The sequence below is a fragment of the Coregonus clupeaformis genome, chromosome 19 (genome assembly GCF_020615455.1).
Source record: "Coregonus clupeaformis isolate EN_2021a chromosome 19, ASM2061545v1, whole genome shotgun sequence".
Classification (NCBI taxonomy): domain Eukaryota; kingdom Metazoa; phylum Chordata; class Actinopteri; order Salmoniformes; family Salmonidae; genus Coregonus; species Coregonus clupeaformis.
Window position 1 is genome coordinate 42,018,319 of NC_059210.1, and position 21,918 is coordinate 42,040,236.

Sequence of the window (21,918 nt, forward strand, 5' to 3'; positions counted from 1 at the left end):
TTAGGCAAAAAGGCCCGAGGGTGTGTGGTATATGGCCAATATACTACGGTAACGCTTTGAACACAGCGACTGTGTTTTTTGCGTTTTGGTACACCAGAAGTACATTCATTTCCAATGGAACACTGCGTTTGCCTTGCAGCATTGCGTTGCAGAGGCAGTTGCAGTGCGTTCTGTGTGGTGCATACTTTGGATTTATCGAACATAAGCATCAAACTGTATGGGTTATTCTTCGAACACACCGACTGCGTCATTACGCAAAATAGTATGCAGCATCATCTAGATATGTGTGCAACAAAAGTTCAACATTCACCTTCTGCTACCATTTCTGTCAACCCGTTTACACATACAGTTTACGCATACGTTCGATAAATCCAACATATGCACCACACAGAACGCAACGCAAAGCTGCAAGGTAAGTAGCGTTCCATTGGAAATGAATGTACTTCTGGTGTACCAAAACGCAATGTCGGTGTGTTCGAGCATAAGGGTTGTACTTACGCAGAGTGCCTGGTTACAGCCCCTTATGGCTATATACCACTAACCCCGAGGTGCCTTACTACTATTATAAAGTAATTACCAACGTCATTAGAACAGTAAACAAGTAGTTTGGCGACATACTCATGGTATATTTAACCGGAACTGAGTACCAGCACCTTGCATTTTCTAACACTTCAGCTCCTGTTCCTCTTATAGAGTATTAGCTCAAAAGTATTGTGGAGCTCCTGCACCAAAATGTAAACAGTACCGGTATCCAAAATCAGTATCAGCACCTATTTCAGTTCAAGCACTGGCAATAAGGCCAGTATACCTGGGCTAAGGGCTGTTCTTAAGCATGATGAAATGCGGAGTACCTGGATACAGCCCTTAGCTGTGGTATATTGGCCATATACTAAAAACCCCAGAGGTGCCTTATTGCTATTATAAACTGGTTAGCAACGTAATTAGAACAATAAAAATAAATGTTCTGTCATACCCAGGGTATACGGTCTGATATACCACAGCTTTCACCCAATCAGCATTAAGAGCTCGAACCACCCAGTTTATGTCTGATATACTACGGCTTTCAGCCAATCAGCATCCAGAAGCCAGACTGTACACTATATAAACAGCATCATCACACAGTCTTATCTGAATTCAAAATGTGTCACTCATCAAATTGTGACAAAGAAATCGAGAAAACCTTTATTCACAAACATGAAATCAGTTTTAAAAAACTATTTTCAATATTAAAATCTTCATGTCAGCACAATAATCAAATCAACCAAATCCTGATTAAAAACAGTAGATGTGCAGTGGGGAGTGTTTCTCCCAGTATATAATCAGACTCCCTGAGGTGGTGAGCAAACAGATACAAATCAAACCATATCATTGATATAACATTTTAACTGATAATGAAATATTTGGCTCCATGTCCCTTTTTCCAGTACTCTTGCCCCCATGGCGCGCAGAATTCAATGTTCACAGCACAGGAAGGGGATAAGATGAGCAGGCGGCCAGTCCACACATGTTTTTCCCACGCTCAATGAAGAAATATCTGTGAAAACAGCACAAAGTACTGCATCATAACACTGTTCTGTTACATAACATTGTGCCAATACTGTTCACAATGTCATCCTACTTTTGTCATTGAAGTCTTACCCTTTCATTCCCCAGCTGCTTCCCCAGGAGTTCTTCACTATCCAGTAGGGTGTGCCCTTCTCCTCACCATACCCCACAGCCAGCACTGCATGATTCACTGTGTCTGTGGTGTTGTGGCACTCCATGCTACAATAAGAGAAGTGGAGAGGGAGAATACAAGGCCATAGTTTATATTATATAGAAAGAAGAAGTCATGCAAAATCTACATATCTATTTGTATTGCTTTCTGATGCTGGTACATGAGGAAGACTGGTTTCTTCTGGTTGTATGGTAGGTAGGCTACAGCTGTGAGTCCTGTTTTTGACTGTGCGAATTGGAAAATATGCAACATAGCTCTTAAGGCACAGATATGATCCTTATTCTAGGTTTAACAACATAGCAGAGACTCATTCTCACCTGGTGTACACACCACCATCGTAATGCATGAAATCAGAGGTCACCTCATAGGCAAGGCTGACAGGGTTGTATCTGGCCACTGCATCCAGCATACCCATTTCATCATACTGCAATGGAATAAATACACAATAAACTGACTGCCTGGGTAGTCAATGCACCAAATAATCCAGAGCAATTTGCATTTACTTACCCTTGTTATGTTGACCACTTCCTTAACAAAAGCAGCAGCCAAATCAGTCTTGAACTTGCAAGTGTCATCCTTCAAAATGATTCCAACATAAATTATGTTAATATATTGTCACCGTTTGAAGTGCTAGTGCTGTAGTTATAAAGATGGCATTGCTGTTTACATACATGTGCAGTGTATGGATAGTCATCCTCTGTCATGAGTCCCTTGTTATACTTGATGTACTCAAATGCTTGACTGGGGAGACCGCTAAAATAAAAAAAATTCAGAGCCTCAGTAAGATTTTAAGTGTCCAGTAATACCAAGAAATTGTGTGAATATATAATACAAGGAAATGTGTTGTCCAGTGGTGACGCTCACCCCTTACAGCCGTGGTTGTTGAAGGCCTGAGCACAGTCCACTAGTTGCTGCTCTGACTGAACAATATAAAGGCAGCAGCAGTTGGATAAAATATACTTTCATTATTCAAGATCAGAGATAGGACAAGAATTTCAATTAATTCCAAAATGTATTGCAACTACTAGCCTTAAACACAATTGTAAAAATTGTATTGAATTGCCTCAGCAAAAGGAGGCTAGCTTTCCTTCCCACTTCATTTTTTAGAATAGAGAAGTAGATAAGAAAGTATCTCACGAGTTGTAGGAGTTTCCCTGTTGTGATGGCTGTGACTGACTCCAAACAGCCTGTAGTGGAAAAGGTCCAGCAGCTACCACAGGGCCCCTGAACACCACAAATCAACATCTACTTTCAGCACATACAGTAGTCTTCCACGTAAGCATCTTTACCTTGCCAGATAATTCATGATTTTTATCCTTAGAAAATGCATCCTATACTGTATGTCTAAGGATACCTGGTTCTTCACGTCTGTGACATAGTGCCCCTTCTTTCTCCAGTCGACCGAATCTGGATATGGTCCATTGCTGCTCACATGACTCCCTTTAGTGGCAGAACAGTTCTAAGAAAAACAGTCAATTAAAATGTGTTTTTCAAGTAAAAATCATGAGAAGTATACATAACAGGAACATAAATACCTGGGGCTCAGTCAAGAGAAAAGATTTTCTGAATTCAGCAAACGTCAGGTCAGAGAACTGATTCAGTCCCACTAGGTAAAGAGGTCAAATGTCAGAAGAAGACTGAATTAATATGCTACACAGGAGGTTGGTGGCACCTTAATTGGGGAGAATGGGCTCGGGGTAATGGCTTCCATGTGTTTGATGCCATTCCATTCGCACCGTTCTAGCTATTATTATGAGCTGTCCTCCCATCAGCAGCCTCCACTGATCATACTCAAAGGATATGGACACTTCTAACATCTGAAGAAACCCAAGCATAATGCAATTTTTCATACTTGTGAACTTGTGATTTCCTTCATTGTGATGGTCAATCCTCCTCTTGTTCTCACTGAAGATCTGAAGTCTGTGGTAGAACTCCTCAATGTCATACACCTTGTTGTACTGCATGGGTGACACAGTAACACCTCAAAATTCAGGTCATTGTGATTTTACTCTTTTTTTATGTAGATACAGTGCATTTCAATTTGTATTAGATAAGACACTCGATATCTGTCTAGTAGCCTAGTTTATCAGTAATTCCATACAGACTATTGCAGTTGAAAATAAAATGTATTCTATCTATAGGGCTTAGTAGTATGATGACAATATTCTGCAATATTTATAATTTTTAATTAATACTTTTTGCAGACAGATATGAAGAAGAAAAAACTGAAAACACTTCCTTGTATTGTAGGAAAGTACCTGGTTTCGAGCCAAATCGAACTTACCTGTGACATCCATAACTTAAAGTGATATTCGTCTGTAAAGAAAACAGACAATGAACATTTGATTTGAGATTGTAAAGATCAATAGGCTAAAAGCCATTCTTCTATCAGTCGTTCTGATCACAAATGTGATGTTGATAAAACAATCGAAATGATTAATTTGAAAGTGAAAGCGCAAATTAGGTTATCATTTCGAATCAACATAGCCTAAAACAAATGCAATTGCAACTTACTCTCTTCAGAAAACGGATATAAAGAAGTAACAGAGTATACGGCAAATAACAACAAAACTAAGACCTTCATACTTCAAAGTTTTCTAAAGCTGTTGTCTTCCTGCAAAAAAACAAAACAGTGAATGAACTACCCGTAGTCACGAGGTTTTAAACCCGCTATTGAGTCCTATGATCACTTCCCGACTTTCCCGTGACCGCGCAAAATGTGACGAAGTATACGCTGAACTTGTTGCTGAAGTGTGTGTGTGTGTGATAGAGGGGGTGGGGGTGGGGGTGGGGGGTTGGAGAAAAGAGAGATAAAAAAAATGTCATTGTTTTCTCACAAACACACTTGAGACAACAATGCCCCTGAGATAGAATATATTTATTAGCAAGAGGTAATCAGGAAACACACATTTTTTCTTTTTTATAAAACTGGAAATATTTCTCAAGCCGTGGAAATAAACATAAGGGTTGAAAGATAATTCTCATACCACTGGGTATTGCTAACAGCAAAACGTTTGTTTGTTAATATTTCATTTATAAGAGTATGTGCACGTATAAGTGTGTACAGTATATATAAGTATATATATTGTTTTGTTTTAATATTGTCTGATAGTGTTGCATGCCTGCCACATGAGCTTTAAATGTTTCTAGACTGTACATGGTAGAAATACATACAAATATTCACAGAATAAGCACTACATTACTATATTCCTGCTAAGAGAATGATTATAGACAGGATTACAGTATATGCAAAACACTTTGAAGTTGTCTTCTACCTCTAAGTCATGGTTTCAAAATCACAATTGTTGTAGCATTTTGTGTTAAAGCTTGGGATACAATGCTTTTCAGAGGTGTACTTGACACTGTTCCACATTAAGAAATATGCAGGGCTGCATGTACAAAATGTACAGAATACATTTCAGCAAGGTGAATTAACAACAACAAAGTACAAAATACTTCCCTGTGTTCATGTATCCCCTTCCCTTATACTAATACTACAAAAATACCTTTTGAATGCTGCAGGCGGAGTAACTCATTCACTTACTTTTATCATACTCTTAAACAACAATGCATTTAACAGAGTGATATACGGTCACGTTCCACAATCACTGGAACAGCAAAAGGACATAGATTGTCTTTGAATTATACAGTATAATAGCTGAACAACCTTGTACTGTACACAAATATCACAAAGCCTGAAAATACTACAATTTCAAGGGTTTTGCTTTATTTTTCTTTAAAATGTGTGCTCCGTTTAGTTTAAATTGAAAGCAAACGAACATGTGGTTTGAAAAAGGGAAACGGCTACATATATCATTCTACAATGGCATGCTCCAAGAATAGCAGCAAAATGGTTTCAACATATTCATCCCCAAACTCCCCACTGGGCACATACTGGTTGAATCAACATTGTTTCCATGTAATTTCAATGAAATTACATGGAACCAATGTGGAATAAACGTTGAATTGACGTCTGTGCCCAGTGAGTCATAGTCAAACAAGATGTCACCCCCAACTACTCATTGTCAAACTGGAAGTACACTTGTATTGGAGATATAACGTACACTGTCTTATTACTGTCCCTTCAAATTGCATGGATTAATAGAGCTTATTCTGCAAAACAAAATCAAATTCATGGCTACTTGACTTGAATTACTTTTGCAAATATATAGCAAGAGGTTTGTGATTTAACTGCCTGTTACAATGAAACATGCAACAGTAATGAAATAAAGCTACAAATATTGTTAATCATCTTCTAGGTTAGGCTGTATTCACACAGGACTTAACATTGTTTTCAAAACAAACCAAACCTTGCTGGTTCTTAGATAAAAGGCTCTGTCGTAGCCGGCCGTGACCGAGAGACCCATGGGGCGGCGCACAATTGGCCCAGTGTCGTCCAGGGTAGGGGAGGGAATGGCCGGCAGGGATGTAGCTCAGTTGGTAGAGCATGGCGATTGCAACGCCAGGGTTGTGGGTTCAATTCACACATAATAATGTATGCACTCACTAACTGTAAGTCGCTCTGGATAAGAGTGTCTGCTAAATGACTAAAATGTAAATGTATAAAAGCTTGTGGTGTGAACATGCCCTTATATATGAGTTATTATTTTCAGAGCAGATTCAGTACTGTGCTGCAAATCAGTAGCTTCTACTAAGAGCAGGTGTTTCCTGTATCAGGCAAGGGTATTATCTTGTTATGTAAGAATCACTCCTCATGATGACAAGACAAAGCTCTGTGGTGCTAGTAGCTTTCACATCTCTGTCACAACTGTGACAAGATGACTCAAATGTTGATAGATACAAAAAGTAAATAAACAAAGCAGGGCTGAGGCGGAATTGATATAGAACAAATCAAGGAACACTCATTGGTTTAGCCGCATCAATTTGGGGGTAAAAAATGTCAATGTTGTTTTACCTGGTTTGATTTTTACAATGCTACATCAGTTGCAGATAAACACATATCTATTTGAGTAAAGAGAACAATCTTTCCTATGTACAATATGATCCTGGCAGCATGTGTGCTTACAGGAAGCCCACAGTATGAAAAGATGTCAATCAATTTCATTGGTTACAAAGGACATACCATTATACAAGATCATTGTGACTTTAGTTATCACTCTAATAAGCCCAGTGAAATGGTCCTTGTTGCAGAGGAACATGAAATATTTCAACAACAATGTGACGATTAAATTAACATGTGTACATAAGACTTCTAAAAACAATACACGTATAAGAGCAAACATGTCAAACATGACTTAACACCAGTTATTGTTTATGTCTACTGTATATGACATAGTTCTTTAACAGAGAGTACACTTTGGGAAACTGTCATCCTCTTCAGTTGTTGACTTTAGGCTCAATTCTGAGAGAGGCTTCATACAGGCTTTCTTCATCCAGAACAGAGCTGTTGTCCAGCAAATACTGTGCTGCCTAGACCAGGACAAATATACAGTTTCAGCAAGTTGGCTCCTACTACGATAATCTATACGATGTGACAAATACGGACACTCAGGATTTACCTCATGGCCATTGCCATTTTCTTCTGTTTCTCTATATCTATATCTTTAAAAGTTTACCTTTGGCTGATGATCAATCTTGTATGCTGTTTGCTGGAATTGTCTAATTTCTCTGATGATATGGGAAATCTGTAGAGAGAGAACAACAGAAGCCATGTATACAATACAAAGCCACAGAATACATTTTAATATCTCTGTAACATTACACACAGCAGAGACCGCTTACCATCCTCATCTTTGAGAAGTTGACTAATTTGTCCTCAGTGTAATTGGGCGTCCCCTCCTCAATGAAAGCCAGATCAGTGAGGTACATCCCCAGATATGGTACACAGGGAGGGTCACAGCTACAAGGAAAAACAGAAGAGTAGGATGTCACCAATTTGCCAATACCTTGATTGATCCACTGTCTGAATGGCCAGTACCATTTGTCTGCTACACATTGGCTTTTGTAGTTATTAGAACAAGCAGAAGAAACACTCACTTCTTTAAAGCTTCTCTCAGGTTTTTGAACCTCCCCTCTGATGAAACCAACTTCTGCAGCTTGTCAATTACTGTTTTAGTCTGAGGGATGAAATAAAATACTGTATAACAAATATTCTGTTGGAAAACATCCAGGTACAGTATAATCAACATTGTTAAAGTGATGTGTAATCTGTAATAAGCAATAAGGATTCATAGAGGTCTGAGGTGTCTTAACAAGCTGTTTATAAGAGTGTATTGAGGTCCCAGTGCAATGATAAAACATGTAGTAATATTACTAGGACCACGCTACGGGCCCTCAGTGAGCTGGGTGTGTAGTGGGAAATGTGGCCACCTGCTTGGACACTTTGAGCCAGGTCTTCTTGAGGCGGAACACAGAGCTGCGGTTGAGGGAGGAGGTGATCTCCAGCACAGCGTTGTAGTTATGGAGACAGCGGCAGATGTCCGCCACCGCCACCCACTTCTCCATCACTGCCACCCGCGTGGTCACGTCGTCACAACGCAGGATCTCCGTGGCAATCAGGTTACTGATCTAACAGAGGCAAGGCAGACAAGGAATAGCCATGTTCCTAATGCATAACAACCAAAGCCACACACTGTAAGAAAAAGTGAAAATGTACAGTGGTAATATTATGTTGAGGGGTGGGCGTTGTTGGCTGCATACATCATTGAAATGTTTTGTTGTTTTCATGATATATGGTGTCCTTTCATTCTTGTCATTCTTCATCCACCCTTGACCAAAGAACTCTCTGTAAAACAATATTGGAAGATCAAGTAGAAAAACATCTAATTTATTCTCATTAATACAGCATTGTTGTTGTTTAAAAATCACTGTATGTCTCCCATATTGTACAGTGCATTTGGAAAGTATTCAGAGCCCTTGACATTTTCCACATTTTGTTACGTTACAGCCTTATTCTAAAATGAATTAAATAAAACATTTTACTCATCAATCTACACACAATACCCCATAATGACAAAGCAAAAACAGGTTTTTGGAAATTGTAGCAAATGTATAAAAAAAAAAAAACTGAAATACCTTACTTACAAAAGTATTCGGACCATTTCCTATGAGACTCAAAATTGAGCTCAGGTGCATCCTGTTTCCATTGATCATGCTTGAGATGTTTCTACAACTTGATTGGAGTCCACCTGTGGTAAATTCTATTGATTGGACATGATTTGGAAAGGCAGACACCTGTCTATATAAAGGTTCCACAGCTGACAGTGCATGTCAGAGCAAAAACCAAGCCATGAGGTCAAAGGAATTGTTCGTAGAGCTCTGAGACAGGATTGTGTCGAGGTACAGATCTAGGGAATGGTACCACAAAATGTCTGCAGTATTGAAGGTCCCCAAGAACACAGTGGCCTCCATCATTCTTAAATAGAAGAAGTTTGGAACCACCAAGACTCTTCCTAGAGCTGGCCGCCCGGCCAAACGGAGCAATCGGGGGAGAAGGGCCTTGGTCAGGGAGGTGACCAAGAACCCGATGGTCACTCTGACAGAGCTCCAGAGTTCCTCTGTGGAGATGGGAGAACCTTCCAGAAGGACAACCATCTCTGCAGCACTCCACCAATCAGGCCTTTATGGTAGAGTGGCCAGACGGAAGCCACTCCTCAGTAAAAGGCACATGACAGCCCATTTGGAGTTTGCCAAAAAGGACCTAAAGACTCTCAAGACCATGATAAATAAGATTCTCTGGTCTGATGAAAACAAGATTGAACTCTTTGGCCTGAATGCCAAGCGTCACGTCTGGAGGAAACCTGGCACCATCGGTGAAGCATAGTGGTGGCATCATCATGCTGTGGGGATGTTTTTAAGCGGCAGGGACTGGGAGACTAGCCAGGATCGAGGGAAAGATGAACGGAGCAAAGTACAGAGATATCCTTGATGAAAACCTGCTCCAGAGTGCTCAGGACCTCAGACTGGGGCGAAGGTTCACCTTCCAACAGGACAACGAACCTAAGCACACAGCCAAGACAACACTGGAGTGGCTTCGGGACAAGTCTCTGAATGTCCTTAAGTGGCCCAGCCAGAGCCTGGACTTGGACCCGATCGAACATCACCGGAGAGACCTGAAAATTGCTGTGCAGCGACGCTCCCAATCCAACCTGTCAGAGCTTGAGAGGATCTGTAGAGAAGAATGGGAGAAACTCCCCAAATACAGGTGTGCCAAGCTTGTAGCGTTATACCCAAGAATACTCGAGGCTGTAATCGCTGACAAAGGTGCTTCAACAAAGTACTGAGTAAAGGGTCTGAATACTTATGCAAATGTGATATTTCAATTACTTTTTGTATTTTTTTGTATTTGCAAAATTTTCTAAAAACCTGTTTTTGCTTTGTCATTATGGGGTATTGTGTGTAGATTGATTAAGAAAAAAAACAATTGAATCAATTTTAGAATAAGGCTGTAAAATGTGGAAAAAGTCCGAATGTACTGTATGTCTGTATTTCAGCTGTATCACTCAGTGTCACTCACTCGTATGGGATGACCTTAAAGACCAGGTGGTCCAGTAGGGTGAGCTGCTCTGCTATCTCCAGGGCAGAATGGCTCTCAAACGCCTCCGCCTTCCCTACTGACGCCTAGCACACACACAACAGAGCATCACCGGTAACCATTTCCAAGACGCGAGGTATGACAACTACTTCTCTATATTCAAACATTCCTGAGACACATACGTACATAATGTATGTCAAGGAGAGATTGTCCTCCTTTGACTCAATTGCCAGATACACGTGCAGTCATCCCACTCACCAGCTGTGTCACCTCCTCCAGGCTGATCTGATTGTCACCAGGGTCCTCCTGTGTCAGGGTCCTAATGGACCATACAACAGAGTCAAGTATGTATTTATAATGTGTTTCTCTTTACTCTGTACATCAGTGTTAACCAGCCCTATAGAAGTGATAGTCCATGTATTCAATGATAACAGTGTGTCCATAAGCTGAGGCGGCGGTAGTGCTGGTAGGTACCTGATGATGTTGGCGGCTGCTTTCCTCTCCTGGGTCAGCAGCTCCGGGTCATGCATCACCTCCTCCAGGAAGGCTATCACCTTCAGCTTCAGCTCAGTGTTACTCTCAAAGTCCTGGAGGTCAACACAAATGCTCACATAAGAGTTAACTGATTGGAAACCTGAACACTATTTGACAATAGAAGTAGTGAATTATCATGACTATGTATCTGGAAGACTTACCTGAGAGTGTTTTGACACCCAGTGTCTCAGAACATTCAGGACTCTGTTGGTTGCAGCCCTTCGGATTACAAACTCTTTGTCCCCATTCCTCTGGTCTGTTGGGAACCCTGGGGAAAATTGATCAAATATGGCATGTAAATATCACACCTACATTTTTAATGACTATATCGATTTTTTTTCTCTTGAGAACAGAAACGACATTAAAGATCTCAAGTGTTTGAAAATGTGGTGTACGCAAATTGTTCCATTGTGGACATGTTTAATACACTGTGTACCTGTGCTAGCCAGGGACATGCGGCGATACTTCTCCTTGGTGGGCGTGCCCTCATTGGCTCCTGCCGTGGCGATGGCGAAGGCAGAGGCTGCAGAGAGGGCACTGCGGTTGTTGTTGTCCATCTCAGGGCGGCACGATGACATCACCGTGCCATTATTGTAGGAAAACAGGGAGAATTCTACAGGGAGATACAATATGGAGACAGTTATACTAGCTGTAAAATGCCATGAGATTCATTTTAGTGAACTTGATTGATGCAATGTGATACCTTTACAATAAAGTGATGTAGGTATAAAATGGAGAGACCATTCCTAACCAATAAAACAGAATTACTGACATTATGACTGCACTAGGACAGCCACAAAAATTATCCATGAAAGTGTCAGCTGCATCAAATGCTCTTAATTGGTCTTTCACTACTACTTTAATAGGAACCGGAGGGAAATAGATGCAATTATAAACTGGGTGGTTCGAGCCCTGAATGCTGATTGGCTGAAAGCCATGGTATATCATACTGTATACCACGAGTATGACAAAACATTTATTTTTACTGCTCTAATTACGTTGTAAACCAGTTTATAATAGCAATAAGGCACCTCAGGGGTTTGTGGTATACGGCCAATATACCACGGCTAAGGGCTGTGTCCAGGCACTCCGCGATGCGTCGTGCATAAGAACAGCCCTTAGCCGTGGTATATTGGCCTATACCACACTCCCTTGTGCCTTATTACTTAACTATAACCTGCTCACTGAGATTTAAGAAGTTGTTGACAAAGTTTAGCAAGCAACATTAATCCTGATATGCAACTTAATGGATCTTACCCCAAAAGGCATTATCTATTTTGGCTGTGTAATTCATATTGTGTAACAGGACAGATTTGTTCATGTCTTCTGTCTCCAGTAGAGGGCAGCAACCCAAGAGCACCACATTCTATCCCAGTAGAACATAGAGACCTTACATGAGGCTTTGATATTCAAGATGGGTGTAGCTAAATATAGCCACCAATATCAGCAAAATGGAAAAATTGACTGGTTTCTCTGCACACTGTCTGCACACTGACTGACAATATACAGACATTATTGTGCGATTAATGTACAAATCAAATCAGTTGAGCTTTATGGTGAGAGTAATATGAACCTGATCTGAGTACTGTTAATGTAAATTATGTCAAGTTTCTGTTTACCTTTGCCCTGGTATACATTCTGTCCTAAGAGCTGAGCAGGGCTGTGCACAGACCTTCAGATCAACAGACTGAACCAGAATCTGGGTTAACAAAGGAGACGTTGAATATGGCATTCTCATTTAAGCCCAGGAAGTAGCCATTCAATTTGCATTTACCAGCTTTTCAAGCTTAATAATGTTGTACGTTCGGTACTTACCAAAGAATGGAGTTTCGCTGAGCCACTATAGTCATTACTGCCGTTCTGGACGGTATGTACTTCCAAAAAAGGTCTAAATAAAAAGTTGCATGCAACCGAAAAAATGCCTTGTCTGGAAATAAGAATTGTTTTTGAGCAAGTGCACATGCGCATCTTCTGCACCTTCTGCAATATTAGTAATGGAATTAAAATACACTAAATAAAGAAAATATAAATAACTAAAATATACAATAAATATACAATAACCGTAAAAACGTACCCTATATCAAATCAAATGTTATTGGACTCGCACACATATTTTGCAGATGCTTATGTTTCTAGCTCCAACAGTGCAGTAATACCAAACAATTGTCACGCCTACTCCTGCTCCCTCCAGCGCTCGACGTTGCCGGTCTACTAACCACTGGTCCTGGCAACCCACATTGCGCACACCTGGCAACCATCATTGCGCATACCTGCTCCCCATCGTTAAGCACACCACATCACCACCCTGATTACTCTCCCTTCATATAGCCCTCAGTAAGAATCAGTCATCAGGCAGTATTGGTTTTGGTTACATTCAGTACGCTGTGCCTGGTTTGTATTTTTGGCATGTTTATTATTATTAAACTCACCTTCTGCTTCCTGACTCCCTGCGTATACGTGACAGAATACTGCCTCAGAAATGATGGAAGCAGCAGAAGATTATACCATCTTCCAGACAGTCGAGGAACAGGGTCATCTATTCCACCGACACCACGACCAGCTGGCTCTACTGGGTACAACCATGAAGGAGGTCCTCCGCGTTCTCCATCGCCTCGACAATACTAGCAAGGTTTTCCATACCTCTGACGGAGGGCATCCTACCACAGGTTGTCACAGTGAGCCAGTCCCTCAGTCTACCCAGCTGTCCCTTCCGGAGAAGTATGACGGCACTCCATTGAAATGCCGTGGCTTCCTACTCCAGTGCTCCCTGTTTTTCGCCTATCAGACGGGAGCCCCCACCACCGAGAGGTCCAAGGTTGCCACAGTAATTTCCCTGCTGACCGGACGGGCGTCGGAGTGGTCTACGGTCGTCTGGGAGAGGAGAGGAGGCGCTGGGTTCCTATGAGATGTTCATGGCTCTGTTCAGGGCGTTCTTCGACCATCCTCCATAGCAGAAGGTGAGCAACTTTTCCAACTGCAGCAGGGTGCCCAGAGTACGCCCTCACCTTTTGGACTATGGCAGCCTCCAGCTGATGGAATGAGCCGGCGCTCCGCGCTCTATTCCGCAGTGGACTGTGCGAAGAGGTCCAGACGGAGCTGGCATGTCGGGATGACAACCTATCCTTGGACGCTCTCATTGCGATGGCCATCCGTCTGGATAACCTTCTTCGGGAGCGCCGGTGTCTACTTGGCCACTCACCTCCCTCCTTTGGCTGTCCTGAGGCAGAGTCTGAACCCATGGAGGTAGGGGCCACACACCTCTCCGCAGCAGAGCGGCGTCGCCAGAGACAGCTGAGGCTCTGTTCCTATTGTGGCCAAAAGGGGCACCAGCTTCAGTGGGGTCCGGTGCGTTCCAGCCTGGGGTCCACTAGAGCAGAGGGGCAGACCCTTGACCTTCCGTCTCCCAGGGTAGGCATGAGTATTCCATTATCATTGTTCTCCGCCAAACCCTTTCTGGTTCCCATTTCACTGGCTGGCTGTCCCTCAAGTGTTTCTACAGCTCTAGTGGACTCCGGTGCCGCAGGGAACTTTATCGACCAGGCCCTCGCCTCCTCCCTGAACTTAACTTCATACCGCTCTCCTGTCCAAGCCCTGGATATGCGACCATTGGGATCCGGCACAATTACGCACGTCACAGCACCACTCACCCTCACCACTCACCCTCACCGTGGGACCCAAGCACCAGGAAAGCCTTACCTTCCTCATCACCGCACCCGTACACAAAGTAATCCTCGGCCTCCCGTGGCTCCAACTTCATAACCCCACCATCTCCTGGTCAAAGATGAGAATCACCACCTGGGGACCAGTATGCCGGAGGACCTGCTTTCCCGCACCCTGTGGTTCCACGTCGGTGGAGGGCCCTGTGAGTGTCCTCCAGCCCATCAATCGGTCCTCCCGTGTTTTGGGACGTAGATGTGGAAATCCGCCAGGCTCTGGAGAGGGAACCTGCTCCTGCCACCTGCCCTCCAGAGCGCATCTACGTCCCCACGGGGGTGAGAGATTGGCTGTTGACCTGGGCACACATCCCTCGCCGCTGGACACCCAGGTATCACCCGCACCATTCAATCCCTTTCCGATAAATACTGATGGCCCACTTTGGCGCAGGACGTCGCCCCACTATGTTAAGTCATGTTCGGTATGTACTCAATCCAAATGTTCCCGGAACGCTCCAGCAGGGACACTACTTCCCCCTTCCCGTGCCTCAGCCGCCTTGGTCACATATGTCCATAGACTTTGTAATGGATCTCCCCCTTTCTGATGGGTTTTACCACTATTCTGGTTGTTGTTGACAGATTCTCTAAATCCTGCCATTTTTAAAAATATATTTTTATCCCTCTCTCTGGTCTGCCTACCGCTCTCCAGGTCACTGAGGCACTAATCCAGCAGGTCTTCCGGCACTATGGCCTTCCGGAGGACATCGTTTCCGACCGTGGTCCCCAATTCACATCCCAGGTCTGGAAAGGCTTTATGGAGAAGCTGGGGGCCACAGTCAGCCTCACATCCGGGTACCGGCCTCCGTCTAACGGGCAGGTGGAGAAGACCAACAAGGAGCTGGGGAGGTTCCTAAAGAGTCACTGCCAGGACCGGCAGGGCGAGTGGGCCCGGTTCCTTCCCTGGGCGGAATACGTCCAGAACTCACTTCGTCACTCCTCCACCGGGCTGACTCCCTTCCAGTGCGTTCTGGGATATCAGCCGGCCCTGGCTCCGTGGACTCTGAGCCAGACAGAGGCACCTGCAGTGGAATAGTGGTTCCGGTGCGGAATGCCGCCCACGTGAGGCTCCAGCGCGCACTCCGCCGTCAGAAGAACCAGGCGGACCGCCACCGCAGTGAGGCTCCCGTGTTCCATCCTGGTGATCGTGTCTTGCTCTCCACCAGGAACCTCCCACTCAGCCTGCACTGCTGGAAGCTGAGCCCCCGGTTTGTGGGGCCCTTCAAGGTCCTCCGGAGGGTCAATGAGGTAACCTATCATTTAGCTTTCCCCACCAACTTCCGGATCTCACCCTCCTTTCATGTTTCCCTCCTCAGGCTGGTGGTTCCTGGTCCTCAGGACCGTACCCCTCCCAGTCCACCAGGTACTGGAGCCGACCCCCACGACGTCGGGAGTCCAGAAGGGATCTAACAGCACAGGCGGGGGTTCCCCTGATGCCGTCCTCCGCCTCCCCTGGACATCGAGGGGACCCCCGCCTGTTTTTGTATTTTCGTCATGTTGATTATTATTAAACTCACCTTCTGCACCTGCTTCCTGACTTTCTCCGTATACGTGATAACAATACACCAATCCAAGAAAGAAATTAAGAAATATCGGAACACGCAATGTCTGAGTCCGGAATATAAATATGTATATGGTGTGTACAGCAGTAGTTAATAGGATGAGCCTTAGCTAGAATAGTGTCTATATACTGAACAAAAATAGAAACGGAACATGTAAAGTGTTTCATGAGCTGAAATAAATAATGACGCCAGCACAGGACCTCCACATCTGGCTTCTTCACCTGTGGGATAGTCTGAGACCAATTTATTTATTTCAGCTCATGAAACACTTTACATGTTCCGTTTCTATTTTATTTATTTGACTGATTTCCTTATATGAACAGTAACTCTGTAAAATCTTTGGAATTGTTGCGTTTATATTTTTGTTCAGTGTACATATGAAGTGGGTGAAACAGTATGTAAACATTAAAGTGTTCAATGACTATGTACATAGGGCAGCAGTATCTACGGTGCAGGGTAGAGTACTTAATCTACATTTATTCCAGACAAGGCAATTTGTTTTGGTTGCATGTAACATTTTATTTGGACCTTATTTTCAAGTACATACCGGCTGGAACGCCAGTAATGATAGTTGCTCAGTGACACTCCATTCCTTGGTAAGTACCGAATGTATTTTTACATTAAGCTTGAAAAAATCTGGTGAATGGTTGCTTCCTGGGCTTAAAAGAGAATCGTCATATTCAACATCTGTAAAGCCAGATTCGGGTTCAAGACTCAACCAACGGATGGGGTGGGTGGTGGCAAACCTGACGACGACTTGAGGGCAGTGGGTTCTGAACAATAAAGGTATACAAAAAAAACTCACAGGTAGAGCCCTATCTATAATTGCGCCGGAGGGGATGGCTGCCGTGTTATGGGCTCCTTACCAACTGTGCTATTTTGGGTTTATTCACGTTGTTTGTAACTTATTTTGTACATAATGTTTCTGCCACTGTCTCTTATGACCGAAAAGAGCTTCTGGAAATCAGAACAGCGATTACACACCTTGAAGTGGACAATGTTTTTATTTTTATGAGTCAGACGCGAAGGATTTACTGCTGCTTCCGGACCAGGCCCAAATCCCCGTCATTCGCATGAAGAAGAGACCCCGATACAGGGGCCGCAGATCCGGGTGCCTTGTGAGAATTCGTCGGCGAGTGGGTAACCTGCCTCTACCATCCGTCCTATTGGCCAACGTGCAATCATTGGAGAATAAACTGGATGATCTCCGTTCGAGACTATCCTACCAACGGAACGTTAAAAACTGTAATATCTTATGTTTCACCGAGTCGTGGCTGAACGACGACATGGATAATATACAGTTGGCTGGGTTTTCTATGCATCGGCAAGACAGAACAGCTACCTCCGGTAAGACGAGGGGTGGTGGTCTGTGTCTATTTGTCAATAACAGCTGGTGCATAATCTCTAATATTAAGGAAGACTCAAGGTTTTACTAGATAGGTAGAGTAGGTAGAGTACCTCATGATAAGCTATAGACCACACGATATTTTTCGTAGTTGTCTATTTATCACCACAAACCGATGCTGGCACTAAGACTGCACTCAACGAGCTGTATAAGGCCATAAGCAAACAAGACAATGCTCATCCAGAAGCGGCGCTCCTAGTGGCTGGGGGACTTTAATGCGGGAAAACTTGTGCAGCATGTCACATGTGCAACCAGAGGGAAAAAAAACTCTAGACCACCTTTACTCCACACACAGAGACCTGTACAAAGCTCTCCCTCGCCCTCCATTTGGTAAATCTGACAATAACTCTATCCTCCTGATTCCTGCTTACAAGCAAAAACTAAAGCAGGAAGTACCAGTGACTTGCTCAATACGGAAGTGGTCAGATGACACAGATGCTAAGCTACAGGACTGTTTTGCTGGCACAGACTGGAATATGTTCCGGGATTCATCCGATGGAATTGAGGAGTACACCACATCAATCACTGGCTTCATCAATAAGTGCATCGATGACGTCGTCCCCACAGTGACCATACGTACATACCCCAACCAGAAGCCATGGATTACAGGCAACATCTGCACTGAGCTAAAGGCTAGAGCTGCCGCTTTCAAGGAGCGGGACACTAATCTGGACGCTTATAAGAAATTCCGCTATGCCCTCTGACGAACCGTCCAACAGGCAAAGCGTTAATACAGGACTAAGATTGAATCGTACTACACCGGCTCTGACGCTTGTCGGATGTGGCAGAATTGCTTGCAAACTATTATGGATTACAAAGGGAAGCCCAGCCGCGAGCTGCCCAGTGACACGAGCCTACCAGACGAGCTAAATTACTTCTATGCGCACTTCAAGGCAAGCAACACTGAAGCATGCATGAGAGCACCAGCTGTTCCGGACAACTGTGTGATCACACTCTCCATCGCCGATGAGAATAGGACCTTTAAACAGGTCAACATTCACAAGCCCACAGGGCCAGATGGATTACCAGGACGTGTACTCAGAGCATACGCTGACCAACTGGCAAGTTCCTTCACTGACATTTTCAACTTCTCCCTGACCGAGTCTAAAATACCTACATGTTCCAAGCAGACCACCATATTCCCTGTGCCAAAGAACGCCAAGGTAACCTGCCTAAATGACTACCGACCCGTAGCACTTACGTCTGTAGCCATGAAGAGCTTTGAAAGGCTGGTCATGGCTCACATCAACACCATCATCCCAGAAACCCTAGACCCACTCCAATTCGCATACCACCCCAACAGATGAAACAATCTCTATTGCACTCCACACTTCCCTTTCCCACCTGAACAAAAGGAACATCTACGTGAGAATGCTGTTCATTGACTACAGCTCAGCGTTCAACAACATAGTGCCCTCAAAGCTCATCACTAAGCTAAGGACCCTGGGACTAAACACCTCCCTCTGCAACTGGATCCTAGACTTCCTGACAGGCCACCTCCAGGTGGTGAGGGTAGGCAACAACAAATCTGTGACGCTGATCCTCAACACGGGGGCCCCTCAGGGGTGCGTGCTTAGTCCCCTCCTGTACTCCCTGTTTACCCACGACTGCGTGTCCAAGCACGACTCCAACACCATCATTAAGTTTGCTGACGACACAACGATGGTAGGCCTGATCACCAACAGTGATGAGATAGCCTATAGGGAGGAGGTCAGAGACCTCACTGCCAGGACAACAACCTCTCCCTCAACTTGAGCAAGACAAAGGACTACAGGAAAAGGAGGGCCAAGCACGCCCTTATTCACATTGACGGGGCTGTAGTTGAGCATGTCGAGGGCTTCAAGTTCCTTGGTGTCCACATCACCAACAAACTATCATGGTCCAAACACACCAAGACAGTCATGAAGAGGGAACTACAACGCCTATTCCCCCTCAGAAGAATGAAAAGATTTGGCATGGGTCCTCAGATCCTCAAAAAGTTATACAGCTGCACCATCGAGAGCATCCTGACTGGTTGCATTACCACCTGGTATGGCAACTGCTCGGCATCCGACCGCAAGGCATACAGAGGGTAGTGCGTACAGCCCAGTACATCACTGGGGCTAAGCTTCCTGCCATCCAGGACCTCTATATCAGGCGTGGTCAGAGGAAGGCCATACAAATTGTCAAAGACTCCAGCCACCGAAGTCATAGACTGTTCTCTCTGCTATCGCATGGCAAACGGTACCGGAGCGCCAAGTCTAGGTCCAAAAGGCTCCTTAACAGCTTCTACCCCCAAGCCATAAGACTGCTGAACAGTTAATCAAATGGCTACCCAGACTATTTGCATTGAGGTGTTCCTTAAGAATGGCTCCAAAGAATGGCTCCCTCTAACCAATTGTACTATTATGTGTGTTTTTTTGCGTTATTTGTCATTTATTCTGTACATAATGTTTCTGCCACGGTCTCTTATGACCAAAAAGAGCTTCTGGATATCAGGACAGCGATTACTCACCTCCTATTGGACAAAGATATTTTCTTCAACGAGTCGGACGCGAAGGATATCCTACAGACACCCGACAAGGCCAAAATCCCCGCCATTCGCATGAGAAAGAGACAGAGATATCGTGGACGTAGGTCAGGGTGCCTTGTAAGGATCCGACGGCGAGCAAGTAAACTGCCTCTTCCATCAATCCTATTAGCCAATGTTCAATAATTTGAAAATAAATTAGACGACCTAAGATTACGGTTATCCTACCAACGGGACATAAAAAACAGTAATATCTTATGTTTCACCAAGTCGTGGCTGAACGACAACATGGATAACATACAGCTGGCGGGATATACGCTACATCGGCAGGATAGAACGGCTGACTCCGGTAAGACAAGGGGTGGCGGTCTGTGTATATTTGTAAACAACAGCTGGTGCATAAAATCAAATACTAAGGATGTCTCAAGGTTTTGCTCGCCTGAGTATCTCATGATAAGCTGCAGACCACACTATTTACCAAGAGAGTTTTCATCTATATTTTTCGTAGCTGTCTATTTACCACCACAAACCGATGCAGGCACTAAGATTGCACTCAATGAGCTGTATAAGGCCATAAGTAAACAGGAAAACGCTCATCCAGAGGCAGCACTCCTAGTGGCTGGGGACTTTAATGCAGGGAAACTTAAATCCGTTCTACCTCATTTCTACCAGCATGTTAAATGTGCAACCTGAGGGAAAAAAACTCTAGACCACCTTTACTCCACACACAGAGACACGTACAAAGCTCTCCCTCGCCCTCCATTTGGCAAATCTGACCATAACCCTATCCTCCTGATTCCTGCTTATAAGCAAAAACTAAAGCAGGAAGCACCAGTGACTCAGTTAATAAGGAAGTGGTCAGATGACGCAGATGCTAAGCTACAGGACTGTTTTGCTAGCACAGACTGGAATATGTTTCGGGATTCTTCCGATAGCATTGAGGAGTACACCACATCAGTCACTGGCTTCATCAATAAGTGCATCGATGATGTCGTCTCCACAGTGACTGTACGTACATACCCCAACCAGAAGCCATGGATTACAGGATTAGGTCCAAAAGGCTTCTTAACAGTTTCTACCCCCAAGCCATAAAACTCCTGAACAGCTAATCATGGCTACCCAGACTATTTGCAATGCCCCCCCATCCCATCCCACCCCAACCCCAACCCCCTATTTTATGCTGCTGCTACTCTGTTTATTATTTATGCATAGTCACTTTAACTCTACCCACATGTACATATGACCTCAATTACCTCGACTAACCGGTGCCCCCACACATTGACTCTATACCGGTACCCCCTGTATATAACCTACCTACCTACTGTTATTTTATTTTACTGCTGCTCTTTAATTATTTGCTATTTAAAAAAAATTCTTAAACTGCATTGTTGGTTATGGACTTGTAAGTAAGCATTTCACTGTAATGTCTACACCTGTTGTATTCGCCGCATGTGGCAAATACAATTTGATTTGATCCCCTTTTTTACGCTGCTGCTACTCGCTGTTTATTATATATACATAGTCACTTTACCCCTACCTACATGTACATATGACCTCAATTACCTCAACTAACCCATACCCCGGCACATTGACTCGGTACCGGTACCCCCTGTATATAGCTTCGTTGTTGTTATTTTATTGTGTTACTTTTTAAACTTTTGTTTATTTAGCAAATATTTTCCTACTCTGCATTGTTGGTTAAGGGCTTGTAAGTAAGCATTTCACCATAAGGTCTACACTTGTTGTATTCGGCGCATGTGACAAATTAAACTTTTGATTTGATTTGATCTGTGCACGTGCCTGGAGCTGGGAGACAGACAACAAAAGCCTGCTTCACTGACTGTTTTGTACTAAAACAACCTCGTTACCGGGGGCGGCAGGCAGGGAAACACGCTGATGCTGTAGTTGCTATGACACAAGTATCCCCAACACCTACTCATTCCTGGCTTTCCGAGCATGTTCTTATTCTCGCCACCAAATTACAGTC

At 43.9% G+C, this 21,918-nt stretch overlaps 2 protein-coding genes across 3 annotated transcripts in view; both read right to left on the reverse strand.

Annotated features, from left to right (window-relative positions):
• Window positions 1-1,170: 1,170 nt before the first annotated feature.
• Window positions 1,171-4,422, reverse strand: ctsh (cathepsin H). 2 transcript variants are annotated; one of them, XM_041837490.2, is made up of 12 exons: window positions 4,304-4,422; window positions 4,002-4,033; window positions 3,570-3,675; window positions 3,253-3,323; window positions 3,072-3,176; window positions 2,855-2,941; window positions 2,582-2,637; window positions 2,389-2,470; window positions 2,225-2,293; window positions 2,035-2,141; window positions 1,639-1,764; window positions 1,171-1,534 (listed from the first exon to the last, which is right to left on the reverse strand). In XM_041837490.2, the coding sequence occupies exons 2-12, from the start codon at window positions 4,008-4,010 to the stop codon at window positions 1,459-1,461; spliced, it is 894 nt and encodes a 297-aa protein (XP_041693424.1). In that variant the 5' UTR covers window positions 4,011-4,033; window positions 4,304-4,422; the 3' UTR covers window positions 1,171-1,458. The 2 variants fall into 2 exon arrangements, with proteins under 2 accessions (XP_041693424.1, XP_041693423.1); XM_041837489.2 differs by having other exon boundaries at window positions 4,232-4,422.
• A 1,798-nt stretch (window positions 4,423-6,220) lies between these two features.
• Window positions 6,221-21,918, reverse strand: part of rasgrf1 (Ras protein specific guanine nucleotide releasing factor 1) — a 30,203-nt gene continuing 14,505 nt past the window's right edge. The window contains exons 17-27 of the mRNA XM_041837492.1: window positions 11,182-11,358; window positions 10,907-11,013; window positions 10,686-10,798; window positions 10,470-10,530; window positions 10,194-10,297; window positions 8,378-8,462; window positions 8,048-8,245; window positions 7,715-7,794; window positions 7,460-7,577; window positions 7,294-7,362; window positions 6,221-7,147 (exon numbers count right to left, since the gene is read on the reverse strand). Coding sequence (XP_041693426.1) covers window positions 7,055-7,147; window positions 7,294-7,362; window positions 7,460-7,577; window positions 7,715-7,794; window positions 8,048-8,245; window positions 8,378-8,462; window positions 10,194-10,297; window positions 10,470-10,530; window positions 10,686-10,798; window positions 10,907-11,013; window positions 11,182-11,358 — 1,205 coding nt within the window. The 3' untranslated portion in view covers window positions 6,221-7,054. The remainder of the gene's footprint in view (window positions 7,148-7,293; window positions 7,363-7,459; window positions 7,578-7,714; window positions 7,795-8,047; window positions 8,246-8,377; window positions 8,463-10,193; window positions 10,298-10,469; window positions 10,531-10,685; window positions 10,799-10,906; window positions 11,014-11,181; window positions 11,359-21,918) is intronic.